Raw genomic sequence first — 13,520 nt, 5'->3', positions numbered from 1 at the left:
CCTCACAGCAAAGACGTACTGATCTTTGAGGACTCATTTCAAAGTCATCCCCTCTTTGAAAGTTCTTCTGACAACCTTTCCCAGGACCGATCACTCCCTTGTGTCTCTGCTCTACCTTGTACATTCTATCACACTAAGTCATGATGCCCTTCTTTATTTACACATCTCCCCTCAGATTGTAAGCACATTAGTCATCTCTGCATCCCTAGGGTCTAGCCCAATGCCTGGCATTAATTCACTCTGTTAAAATTTGTTGGAGACCTACTGTGTGTCAGGCACATTCCCAGAGTTGCACTTGTTTGTTAAACAAGAATTTTAGCAAACATCTACTCTGCAGTAACAAGGTGAGAGTCTGACAGTCTCCAGGCCCTTCCGTTATTAGACAGAGATGGGAGTAGTGTGCAAACCCTGGTGGCTTAGTGGTTACGAGCTAGGGCTGCTAACCAAAAGGTAGGCAGTTTGAATCCGAAAGGTGCTCCTTGGAAACTCTATGGGGCAGTTCTACTCTGTCCTATAGTGTCACTATGAGTCGGAATCGACTCGACGGCAACGGATTAGGTTAGGTTAGGGAAACCCAAAAAGGGAGTAGTAGATTATATGCGGTGCTGCACTGAATGCAACCAAGTGCCAAAATGTGTGGCTCAGACATTGAGCACTGAGTGGTTAAGAACAGGAATGAGCCGGCACTTGAACTTCGGGAGGACCAGGTCTTACCCTTCTCTGTAGCTTCAGCATCTTCCAAGACCTAGCATTAGGTAGGTTTGAATCAATTAAATTTCAAAACTTTCCAGAAAAATTCTGGGAAAAGCTTGGGATAGAAAGGGGAAAGAAATTACAGGGTGGGGGGACAGCTTCAGCAAAGGTTCGGTAGCAGGAATGAGTTTCTAGGAGCTTCTTTCAGGAGGGTTCATACCCAGCTAACCCTGTACTTGTTAATGGCAATAACGATGCATCAGAATAAAAGCAGTGCCCTCCTCCCCCAAACTGGGCAGTTTTCCCATTAACATCTGTGCTTGGATTTGCATATATTAATGAAAGGCTGTGGGGGTGGGAGGGGGCATGGGTATAACTCCCTGTAAGTTTGAATCATCCTTGTGAAGTTTTAAACAATGCACATTAACTAATTTCCCAGTACTCTGGGGCTGTTTGTATTCAAATCAAAAGCACAAAACCCTACTGTAGGAGAAAAAGAAGTCTCTATTGGCAACCAACTTTGTCCATTTAAAGAAATAAATGTAAAGTCTTAAGAGTGCATTCCATATGAAGTACTGTGGCTATTAATATACTTGGGGTTTTGAAAAAAACGAGTGTATTTGTGGGAAGCTGCTCTAATGAGTGCCATAACTGTCCTGGAGAGGGAGGGAAGTAGGCAGCAAGGGCAGCAAGGCTCATCCAGACACAGGGTAGTGGTGAGTCGGTTCTGGTCTCGCCACTTTGCTGTGAATCCTTGTCTCCTAACCACTTTAGGCTTCTGTGCTTCCTTCTAAAATAAAGGGGGTTGGAATCCATGGCCATTAAACTCCTTTCAGCTCTTTCAAGATCCTTTTTTTTTTTTTTTAGTTTTTATTGTACTTCAAGTGAAAGTTTACAGGTCAAGTCAGACTCTAGTACAAAAATTTATAAACACCTTGCTCCAAACCAACCCAGTGCCCTCAGGTCAATTCCGACTCATAGCGACCCTATAAGGATGTGGTAGAACTGCCCCGTAGAGTTTCCAAGGAGCGCCTGGCGGATTCGAACTGCCGACCCTTTGGTTAGCAGCGTAGCACTTAACCACTATTAACACCTTGCTATACACTCCTAATTGCTCTCCCCCTAATGAGACAGCACACTCCTTCCCTCCACTCTCTCTTTTCTTGTCCATTCTGCCACCTTCTGACCCCCTCTGCCCTCTCATCTCCCCTCCAGACAGGAGATGCCGACACAGTCTCATGTGTCTAATTGATCCGCGATGCTCACTCTTCACCAGTATCATTGTCTATCCCATAGTCCAGCCCAATCCCTGTCTGAAGAGTTAGCTTTAGGAATGATTCCTGTCTTGGGCTAACATAATCTCTGGGGTCAGTCTAGTCTCAGTCAGACCATAAAGTCTGGTCTTTTTACGAAATCTGGGGTCTGCATCCCACTGCTCTCCTGCTCCCTCAGGGGTTCTTTGTTGTGTTCCCTGTCAGGGCAGTCATCGGTGGTGTCAGGATCCTTTCTGAAAATTCTCAGTAAGGGCCATGTGGCTGGATAGTGGGGTGCTTAGCTTGGACGAGAGGGTTAGCCGGGTGAGGAGTTAGCCTAAGGGCTTTGTAGACTTCCGTGGCTTACTCCAGTGTGGTGCAACGACGGGGTGTCCCGGGATAGGGCAAAAGGGATGAGATTCCCAGACAAGTCTTGCCATGGCCAACTTTTAAAGGTCGGAGGAAAGTTTATCGTGGAGTGGGGACCCTGAGGGGAGAGCTGGGTGGGATCCGACGCTTCCTCCCCTTTAAGCTGGTGGCCCCGGAGCTTCCTCCGTTACCTGGAGCGGGGAGGGGCTTGGGAAAGTTTGTGTTTGTTGCTGGCAAAGCGCCGGATGGGAGGCGCGGGCGGGCGGGCGCTGCGGTTCTTCCCTTCTGCTTTCGGGAAGCGGTCGGGGCTGCACATTCGGATCGGCGGGGCCGGCTCGGGTGCCGCGATCCCGGTCCCCAGGCGGCCCGGGGAGAGAAGGAAGGAGGAGGGAGGGAGGGAGCGGAGAAAGGGGCGCACGTACGCCCCAGCGCTGGGATTTATCGGCTCGAGAGGCGAGCGGAGCAGGCGCGCGGCCCAGGCGGAGGAGCGCTGACTCTGGAGCAGTCGGAGCTGGAGGAGGACGAGGAGGAGAGGCGGCGGGGAAGGCGGAGGAGGGGGAGAGTAGCTCCCGCCCGGCGAGCATGGGGCGCCTGCCGCCGAGGCCGCTGCTGCTGGCGCTCCTGGCACTGGGTGAGTGCGCGCGGGGATCCGCGTGGCGCCGGGGGCTTGCCGGGCCCCGGGGGGAGGGGATCGGTGGGGCGCGGCTGCCACGCGCGGCCTGGGCCGCCGGGGGTCCCTGGGCCGCTCCCGGGAGGCCCGGCCGGCTTGCGGCGGGCGGGCGGCCGGGGGGTGGGGGCGGCAGCGGCCGCGGGGCTGCCCGGAGCCAAGCGCAGATCCGCCCGGCCCCGCGCTCGGTGGGCAGGTCGCCGCGCCTCCAGGCCGAGCCTCTCCCCGACATGTGCCGGGGTGGGGAGTGGCCGGTGGCTGGCTTCCCCCCCGGCCCTCCCTACCTGTTGGCCGCCGGGAGCCCGGCTCACCTTGAACTCCCGGCCCGGAAGGTGCCTGCGATCCGGCCCGCGTCCGCAGCTGAAGGGCGGAAATATGAATCTTTGATATGCCCCGCCATAGCCGCCACGGACAGAATTGCTCTTCACACAAACCCACGCCGAGGTGTCTTTCTAGAGAAGAGAGAGAATCCACCAACTTCTTTCTCCAAAGGTCACAGGGCCCCAGAGTGTTACAATAAAAAGCGGGGTGCGAGTCTTTCCATCGTTTTAGTGATGACTAAATCTGCTTCAGTCATTTCTTCTTAGCTTTTCTTGAAGCAGCATATTTATACACAAAGACCTAAGAGCCTTTCCCAACTTTTTTTTACCTGTTACTTTCCCTTTCTCTCTGTCCCTTGTCTTCCACCTTCCCGGAAACCCTTGGTGCCTCTTGACCATTTGGCCTAGCGCCCTGTCACCAACCCAAGGGATCTTTCATGGTTCCCCCCCCCCCATTTTACACTCCATACACACAAAAACCTCTTCATAATAGATACACATGGTTATCTTAACCTGCCACAGACATACATGCATTTATTAAGTGCCCACTATTTTTTTTTTTTTTTATGAGGGCTGGTCCTTAACTGCTTGGATAATCCTGGATCCTTTTGGTCAATGAATCCTCCGAAGTGACCACAGGTTCTCTTCCAATCTCTAGGGGAGACAGATCTGAATCTTTCACAGACTGCATGGAGTATGGCGGCCGCCCCAGCCAGGCCCCAGCTGCACATAGGGTAAATGTTCTGCACTTATGGCCAGAGGGTCCCAGTGGAGGCCTCTCACAGCCACTCCCCTCCTGCTGGCACCAGGGCCCACGTGTCCCAATCCCTGTGACCCCTGCCTGTCTAGCTGCTGCTGTGTTTTCTTCCTTCACCTCTGAGGGGATTTTTCAAGCTGACTCCCTAGGAGAGCTCATCTAGCCCCACTGCTTCAGCTGCAACCTGTGTGCAGAAAGCTCCCACATCTCTCGCTTAATTTTGTGACATGTCTGTGGTCTCTGATCCTAGTGCTTTTAGCCTTTCCCTTTCACCACGGACACATGTATATTCTCAGCATGGTGCACATGGATTCCACACCCACCCATTTGGTTTCCGTGTCTAGGTCAAGTAGGCCATGGCCCGTGGTTGTGAGATTGTGCACTGCACAACTCTAGGAGCTGCCATTCATTCCATGGTTTATGTGACAACTCCCCCTAGAGCTGGGCAGTTTACAGCCTGTGCATTAGCTAAGAGGGTGGGGGGAGGTAGAAGTTTGAAAAGAATGCCCCTGAGTAACTGTGGGAAGGAAGAAAAAGGGAGAAGAGGCAAAGAGGGGTCGGCAAAAACAAAGTAAAAGTGGGGAAGGCACAGCTTGGGATGTCTTGGTTGTACACAGTGAATTCCGCCCTGGCTGTGTGTCTCATGTTAGCTGCACAGAGAGAATTTCTGTGATGTCACCAGCCAACACCTTTTCCCCTAACAGTTCTCTGAACTTGATGTTCCACACAATAACTGCCCCACAGGAGCTCACTCGGTGTGCCCGGTGTGCCTGCAGCCTGACCTCTGGGAAAGACTCCCTGTTTTACACCACTCTAGCACTGTACTGATTCCTGAAACTTAATATGAGGATAAGCAATATCATCTTTCCTCCTGTATTGCAACCTGAGCGGAATCTTGGTATCACTGTTCTCTTTGGCCTTCACGGTCACATAGTCCCTCAGTACTATGGGTTTTCCTACCGGACAGACTCGACGTGCCCTCTTGTCTTCCTGTTGCTGCAGTTACTGTCCTAGCCCAGATCCTGACAGATCCTGACACAGATAACTTCTGTTATCTTCCTGCTTGGCTTTTTCCTCCAGCCGTTTTTCTAAGTTCATCATTGTCCTTTAGGATCATGTTTGGGGAATCCCACCTTTGCTCATTGGTTCCTTATGTTTTTCTTCCAAGGAAGTGTTGCCCCCCATGTTCTCCCCCTGGTCTTCCCTCTCGCTGAGAAACTTCATCCTAGGTTACCTTTTTCTGTCCTTTACACAGGACATATTTGAACCTTCTAGCTTTCCCCTTTCTTTTAATCTTGGAATGGGCCCTCCTGCTTTTCTCCTTTTGGCTCTGTATTTCCTTTTTTTCCCTGCAATTCATGTCCTCCATGAGTCTTTCCTAACCACTTCCACTACCACAGTCATGCCAGAACCTGCTCAGCTTCATAGAGCAGGTTTTAACTTCTGTTGCCTGTGTCTGACCTGCCTTGTCATTCATTCAATACAGTATTTCTTGAGTGCCCAAAACACACATTAGAGCATGTTTGGCATCTTACTGAGTGGACAGAGGGAAGGGTGGACAGATAACAAAATGGCTAACTACAAGACAGAATGAAATACCTGACGTGGAAACCAAGTTCTGGTGGGAAGCGGGGAAGAGGATGATTCATTTTGACTTGAGATCTGGAGTTGGTTTTGTTGAAGAGGTGACATTTGAGCTGGACCTTGAGGATAATTAGAATTTTGAAAGAAAGGGTAGAAGAACATTCCAGGCACTGGGGAAAAACATAAAGTCTGAATGAGTGAGAGTACATGACTCATTCAGACATGGTATGTAAGTTCCATGTAACAGGAGGTAGGAGAGGAGCCCTGGTGGAGCAGTGGTTAAAGCATTTGGCTGCTAACCAAAAGGTTGGTGGTTCGAACCCACCAGCTGCTCTGCAGGAGAAAGATGCGGTAGTCTGCTTCCTTAGAGATTTATAGCCTTGGAAACCCTCTGTGGCGGTTTACTCTGTACTATATAGGGTTGTTATGAATTGGAATCTACTCAATGGCAGTGAGTTTTTTTTTTTTTTTTTTTTGGTTGGTGGTGGGAGGAGGAGGATATAATGGGAGAACAAACCGGGAAGGTGAGCTTGAAGTAGGTCCTGGAGGCTTTGCATGGTGTGCTGAGAAATCTGGACCGTGAGGGGTGGGTCTGACACCCTGCCTGGGTACTGCCGGACAGCTTAAGCATCTCACATCATAGCACTTATTTATCTCAATGTATTAGAATTATCTCTTGTTTAAATCCTCATCTAGATAATATCTCCTAGGGGTAGGGGCCACGTTGGACTTATTGCCACATCCTCACTACTAACGGGATGCTTGGCACATAGCAGGTGTTTGATTAATATCGGCCGACTAAGTGAATAAATGTATATATCTTTTAGCCATTGGAAGTTTGCAGGGGAGATTAGTGTAACACAGTGGTTTGGGTCTGAGGAGGGTAACTCATGCTAGTGTATGGCATGAATTGAAGAATGGAAGGTGTGGAAAATGTGCAGTGGGATTAAGATGTTCTCTTAGTTCGTGTCTTTTTTTTTTTGCAAGTCCATTGAAATAGTTTTTAAATAACAAAAGTAATACATCTATATTTAAAAATTCAAATAATATAGAAGGATATTGTATTAATTAGGTAGGCGGAACTGCTCTAACAAATAGACTGAAAGCATAGTGGTTCAAACAATAGATGTGTCTTTCATAACAGTCCTGAGGGGATGCTTCAGAGAAAAGTTCGGGGTGGGAACCCTGCTCCACACAGACATTCAGGCACCCGGGCGATGGCAGCTCTGCTGTCTGCAATCGGTGGCTTCCCAGATCATCACATCCATGACTGGCATCATCATCACTCCAGCTCCAGGAAGGGAGAATGAGCAGGAAGGAGAATATGTGGAGACTTGGGGGGCCAAGCTTGGAAGTGGCACACATCATTTCTATGCATACTCCTTTGGATAAAATTCAGTCAGGTGCTGCCACGTAAAGGAAGCTGGGTAATGTGGAGTAGCCAGGCAGTCAGGTGCCAGCTACTCTGGAAGAAGGGAGAAATGGACTTGAGTGGACAGATAGCAGCTTCTGTGTCAGTTATAAAGGATGTAACTGACTACATCCCAGGCAGAGCCACTCGTATAGAATGTATAATGTATGTGTAGCTGGATATTTTGTTTGTTCTTTTCTCATAGCTTCTACACAGGGCTTTGCACCTCAGAGGCACAGAGTAACAATAGCTACTATTTATAGAGTGCATGTCAAGCATCAGATTCTTACATACATTCTCTTATTTAATGCTCACAACGCCACTTTGCAAAAGGTACTGTTCTGCTCTCTATATTACACATAAGAAAACTGATGCCCAGAAAAGTGTAATAACTTGTCCAGAGTCATACAATTACTCCATGCAGAGCTAGGACTTGATCCCAGAACTCCATTCTGCCTCTGTTGAGGAAAAGTTGGTCGATGTTTGCCATAACTTTATGCTATGTGTTGCTTGAGATTGTTGTTGTTGTTAGCTGCCGTTAAGTCCGTCCCCAACTCATGATGTCCCCATGCACAATGGAATGAAATGCTGCCTAGTTCGTGCCTTTCTCGTGATTGGTTGCCAGTTGGACCATTGTGATCCATAGGGTTTTCATTGGCAGAGTTTCAGAAGTATATTGCCAGGCCCTTCTTCCTAGTCTGTCTTAGTCTGGAAGCTCTGCTGAAAATTGTTCAGCATCATAACAACAAGTAAGCCTCTGCTGACAGACGGGTGATAGCTGTGCTTGAGGTGCCAAAAAAGTGAAACCAAATCCGTTGCTGTCGAGTTGATTCATTGGCTGGGAACTGAACCCAGGTCCCCTGGATGGAAGGAGAGAATTCTACCACTGAACCACCGCTGCCCCTACAAACAATTGTCATCTAGTGGATTCTGACTCATGACGAACAACCGCATGTGTTTCAGAGTAGAACCATGCATCACAGGGTTTTCAATGGTTGTTTTTCAGAAGTAGGTTGCCAGGCCTTTCTTCTGAGGTGCCTCTAGGTAGACTCAAACCTCAACGGTTAACAACCAGATGGGTTAACTGTTTGCACCACCAGCAACTCCTGCTTGAGATTAGCTCAGGAGAAAAGGGATGACAGTGGTTTGAAAGCGCAAGTGTGTTTAAAAAGAAGGGCCTGGGTTGAGCACAGCACAGGCACAGTTCCTAAAGGGAGGAGCTGGTGCCCAAAGCATCGCGGAGAGGCAACAGCTCTGCTACACCTGGCAGGTCCCCACGCCTGTTCTGAGGAAAGGGGCCAAAATGCAGCCTTCTCCAGAAAGCTGGAGCTCGTGAATCTCTCCAGCTTAACGGTCTTTGAAGTGCTGTGGCCTTCAGAGATTCCTTGGCACTCATTTTAGCCTTGTTAACAGAATTCCTGTATCTGCCAAGCTGATTAATGCCTGCCCTGGCTATAATTATTCTTATTAGCCTGCTGAATAGGAACTCTAGTTGTCAGTGATCATTCCTTACAAGGCAATAGGGCTAGTCGGCATTTATATGGCGACTTTGTTTTAGTGATGAACTGCAGAGCTGATTCCTTACCCCGCGGACTGACGTACATTTTCATACTGGGGCTATATCTGGTAGTTAAATAAGGTGTGTGCTTATCTGTCAGTGTGTGTCTGTGTCTCACTGCATCAAGTGAAGTTGGGGGGAAGCTGTCAGTGCAGTTCATAGCTATTCAGTTTTAATTGCATTGGTTCCTTAAAGGTAGGGTAACAAGGCCACTTGACTCTGCTTTGGGGGAAATAACTGGAACGGGCAAAAATTCTTTGTCATTTATCTTATGGAAAAGGCGAAGTGCTGCAGTTGGCACGGCTAGTGATTTTCAGATCTTGGAATTTGTTTTTTCTCCATCACCAACTGGAGTGTTTGGGAAGCAACAGAATTATACCTGGTAGTTAACTCTGTCGTGTATGGGCAATGTCGTTTCCAGCAGACTAGCGATGATGGCACTGTGTGTACGTTTGTGTCCTTTGAATGCTGATTTTTCCACACTACTCCCTAAGTGTTTGTGCTAGATTATGGAGTCACTAAGCAGCATGATTCAAGCTGAAGTACGATGTTCTGGGGGTTTAATTGCATCCTGTTTCATACCTTTATAAGCAGCTGGAACGTGAAAGCATTTGCATCACTCAGAATATTTCAGGCAAGGGGAGAAGCACTGTGTGTGGCTAGTGTTGTCTGTTGGGAATGAAATTTGGCTTAGAACCGTGAAGAACAGAATTGTGCTTAAGGGTTCAGGGCACATTTCAGAGTGGGTGCTGCCTTTGAATCCTAATGAACTAGAAGTAGTGTGCAGGCAGATAGGTGACTTCTCGGATGTTAAAAGTGAAACCAAGCCAAATATGCCCTACTAATGGCTTTTCCTTGTTCTTATTTGGAAATGGACTAGGCCAGAACTTTCCAGCCGCTGGACCATGGCAAGGGACCCACATGGGTTTCAGGTGGCATTGTAGGTGTGTCATGATATTGGTGCCCTCAGCCCCCAGGCATCTATCTGGAGCCCGAAGGCCAGTGGCTGCCTCTCAACCTGAAGCCCTGTTCACCCAGAGAGCCGCACAGGTATTATCATTTCCTGTGTGTGCCCTGATTTGACAAGGGTTGGCAGTTATGTCTTTCACCTGGTGAACCACAGCCCTTTAGCCCCAGCTTGGGGATGCTGTTTGAAGACGGAAGCTGAGACGCTTGGTTGACAGGGCGAGCGGCTCATTTATTCATTCAGCAAATACTGAGTGAGTGCCTACTACTACACAGCAGCCATTGTTCACAGCGCTAGGGATTCAACAGTGAACAAAGCAGGTGCAGGCCTACCCTCTAATGGTCGGGCACAGTGCACTAGAAGCTGTGGTTGGTAGTCCCACCCAGGAAGTGCAGCGCCACCTGGATGACTGCGGGGAGGGTCAAGAGCTGGTCCTTGGGAATACCTGCATTAGGGGACAGGAATGGAAGGGACAGTTCTAGAAGGAGTAATCAGAGGGGCGAGAGAAGAACCAGGAGAGCGTCCTGTCAGCAAAGCCCAGGAGGATGGATGTAGTGGGCCTGTTAAAAAGATGGCTTGTCAAAAGCTGCTTAGAAGAACCAGAAAGATAAAGACTGAGAGGAGCCCTTGGATTTGCAGACTGTGAAATCTGACCAAGCAGTTAAGGGAAGCTGAAGCACAGGAGTACAGGGGTGGGTGGGGTGGGTAAGGAACACTGAGGCGGAGTAGAGTCTACTCTTGCAGGTGGTGCTGGGAGGAGGTCGGGGGAATGACCAGGCCAGACCAACTTGAACAGGATCCAGGAGAGACTCCAGCAAGCCTACAGGCCAGCTGGGAGGCTCCCGTGGAGGAGGACAGGCTGACGAGGGGCAAGCAAGTACAACTTCTGGACCTGGACTCCAGAGAGGCTGGGACAGTGGTGTTGGGGCTCAAATAGAGGCCCTGACCTTGGAGAGTAGCAGTGTTTAACTTTCTCTTGAGAGAGGAGAGGAGGGAGAGGGGGAAGAGGGTTATGGAGTGAGCCCTGTGGAGGGGGAATGCCTTCTCTGCAGAGTTCTCCACTTTTTCCCTAAGACTGGCCACAAAGTCCTCACACATGCCAGGTAGAGGTTATCTCTATCTTCCCTTTCGTTCTCCGCACACATTTAAACTTTACCCCCCTGTCCCTCTGGGTATCTTCCTCCGTGTTGATTGGTGGAGTTAGCCGACACCCTGACAGCTGTTGGTAGGTCTTCAGCTGTTAGGTGGAATCTCCAGCATAGGGACTTTGTGGCCATTTTATAACCCACCTTTTTCCCATTCCCATTAGCTAAAAAGAGTTCAATAGTTTGTATTGCAAATAAACTATTATGTATTTGTTTTTAAACTATCTGTGCTCTTCATGGAAACCCTGGTGGCGTAACGGTTAGAGCTATGGCTGCTAACCAAAAGGTCAGCAGTTCGAATCCACCAGGCGCTCCTTGGAAACTCTATGGGGCAGTTCTACTCTTTCCGATAGGGTCACTGTGAGTTGGAATCGACTCGACATCACTGGGTTGGGTTTGGTTTTGGTACTCTTCATGAGCCCTGGTGGCGAAGTGGTTAAACACTCGGTTGCTAACCCAAAGGTCGGCAGTTCAAACCCACCAGCTGCTCCGCAGGAGAAAGATATGGCAGTCTGCATCTGTAAAGATTTACAGCCTTGGAAACCCTATGGCAGGTTCCACTCTGTCCTGTACGGTTGCTATGGGTTGGAATCAACTCGATGGCTACGAGTTAGTTACAGGTTCAGGTGGTACAATGCAGGAAAAAGACGTGGCAGTCAGCTTCCGTAAATATTACAGCCCTGGAAACCCTATGGGGCAGTTCTGCTCAGTCCTCTACTCCACGGCGATGGGTTTCTTTTGGTGGCTCAGTGGCTGGCGGTTTTAACCCACCCAGCAGCTCTGTGGGAGAAAGACCTGGCAATCTGCTTTCGTAAAGATTACAGCCTAGAAAACACTATGGGGCAGTTCTGCTGTATCATATGGGGTCGCTATGAGTCAAAATCGACTCAAAGGCTAAGTTAATAACAACATACAGCACTTATTTTGTGCCAGGCATTGCACTTTCTGTGTATTGACTCATTTATAGACCTCATAATACCATGATGTAGGTACTATTATTACCCCCATTACTCAGGAAACCAAATCACAGAGAAGCTAAGTAACTTGCTCAAGGACACGTAGTAAGTGGCAGAGCTGCTAAGTTTCAGACCGGGATGGTCTGGCTTCAGAGCTTGGGCAGATAAGATTAACGCACTGTTCTGCCTCACTGTGTTGGTCCAGATCATTCAGAAGCAAGGAATTGATATAGTTTGCTAAAATGTGATAATGTTGGTTTCGTTGCCTTTTAATAAGGCAGGAGGCTTGGATTCTAGCCCTAGTTCTTCCACTCACTAGTTTTATGACCTTGGACAAATTGCTGAATAGCTCTCTTAGCCCTGGTAAAATAAGGGGTTGGACTAGCTGATCCCAAAGGCCCCCCTTCCATCAGAAGTCTTTGAATCAGGGCTGACCCCTGCCATTGGCCATATGGGCTGCTTGGTCTAGTCCTGGCTTCCCTGGCTCCTCGCCCATCTTCCTGAACACTCCTCCTGTCTACAGCCCGTGCCTCTGTTAGCTCTCACCTGGCATCTGTCTTTCACAGCGTGGTTCATGCCTTAGAGGGCTCTGGGAATTGCTTGTTGTTCTGTCATTGTATCAGCAACAACTTCCTCACCTCACGCCTTTTCCTGTGCTGTGAAGCCTGCTGCCTCCTGGGCCTTCTTTCCATCGTTTCTCTAGGTTATGGAGGTGTCCCCACCACCAGGTTAGCTGGGCTTTCAGACTTCTGGGAAAAGCTGTAGCTCCAAGAACATAGTAAAACCGATAAGGCATTTCTAGATGACAGGCTATCTTTCATTCTTACTGTTTTTTTTTTTTTTTTTGCCAGTTTTGATTGAGGATATCAGCTTTCAGTAAGTTGGGGTTGGGGTGGAATAATCAAGGCTCTACCTTCAGAAATGTGACTTGTGTTTTCTTCCACATTCAGGCTTCAAGTCCAGAGAAGAGCCTGGTAGATGGTTATGCTGTACAGATTCTCCTTTTCCTAATACTCCCCAGACCACAGCAAGCAGACATAGACCCAGTGCCATCGAGTCGATGCCAACTCATAGCGACCCTGTAGGACAGGGTAGAGCTGCCCCACAGAGTTTCCAAGCAGACATAGACATCTTTAAAACCAAAAACCAAACCCATTGCGTCGAGTCGATTCCAACTCATAGATGTGTGCAAATACTGACACTACTTTGGATTTTACGCCCTTCCTGAAGGGTCTTTCAGTTGCCAAGTCAGCCCTGACTCATGGCGACCCCATGTGTGTCAGAGAAGAACTGTGTTCCATAGGGTTTTCAGTGGCTCATATCCACCCCTCCCACCCCCCGTGGGTGGATTGCCAGGTCTTTTTTTCCAAGACACCTCTGGGTGGATGCAAACCACCAACCTTTCAGTTAGCAGCTGAGTGTGTTAACCATTTTTCCTGAAGGATAGGAGACTTGAAATTCAGACATCTCCAATCGGTAGCCTTAATACACTAAGGTATGTGTTCCTAGTGTTTGAGGGCCTTATCATTTCCACTGGTCTGAAAGGGAAGGTTCTAAATGATGCTGGATACAATGCCAACTAAAAAGACACATCCTGGAAAACCCACATATTGTTGCAGGAACCTGTGTTTACGGCCTCTGTCCTCACTGCATGCTGGCTGCTGCCCAGCCCTTCCTGGCTTCCTTAAGGTGCTGCTATTGCTTCTACTGCTCAGCCCAGTGATGTTATCTCACTCATTTTGGATGCCGATATCTTTGAGGTTTACCGAGAATCCTCAAGGGTAATTCTGGGCTGTGTTTGAAATAGCCTGCTGTCTTGTGATATTCTGGAGGCTAAGGG

The 13,520-nt window shown here is 48.8% G+C and overlaps 1 protein-coding gene across 1 annotated transcript in view; it reads left to right on the top strand.

The window, feature by feature from the left end:
- The first annotated feature begins 2,622 nt into the window (after positions 1 to 2,622).
- Positions 2,623 to 13,520, top strand: part of PTGFRN (prostaglandin F2 receptor inhibitor) — a 105,272-nt gene continuing 94,374 nt past the window's right edge. The window contains exon 1 of the mRNA XM_049879987.1: positions 2,623 to 2,946. Within this exon, the coding sequence (XP_049735944.1) occupies positions 2,898 to 2,946 (49 nt within the window). The 5' untranslated portion in view covers positions 2,623 to 2,897. The remainder of the gene's footprint in view (positions 2,947 to 13,520) is intronic.

The sequence above is a fragment of the Elephas maximus genome, chromosome 3 (genome assembly GCF_024166365.1).
Source record: "Elephas maximus indicus isolate mEleMax1 chromosome 3, mEleMax1 primary haplotype, whole genome shotgun sequence".
NCBI lineage: Eukaryota > Metazoa > Chordata > Mammalia > Proboscidea > Elephantidae > Elephas > Elephas maximus.
The sequence above is the reverse complement of the archived record's forward strand: the minus strand, read 5'-3'. Positions and strand labels throughout refer to the sequence as shown.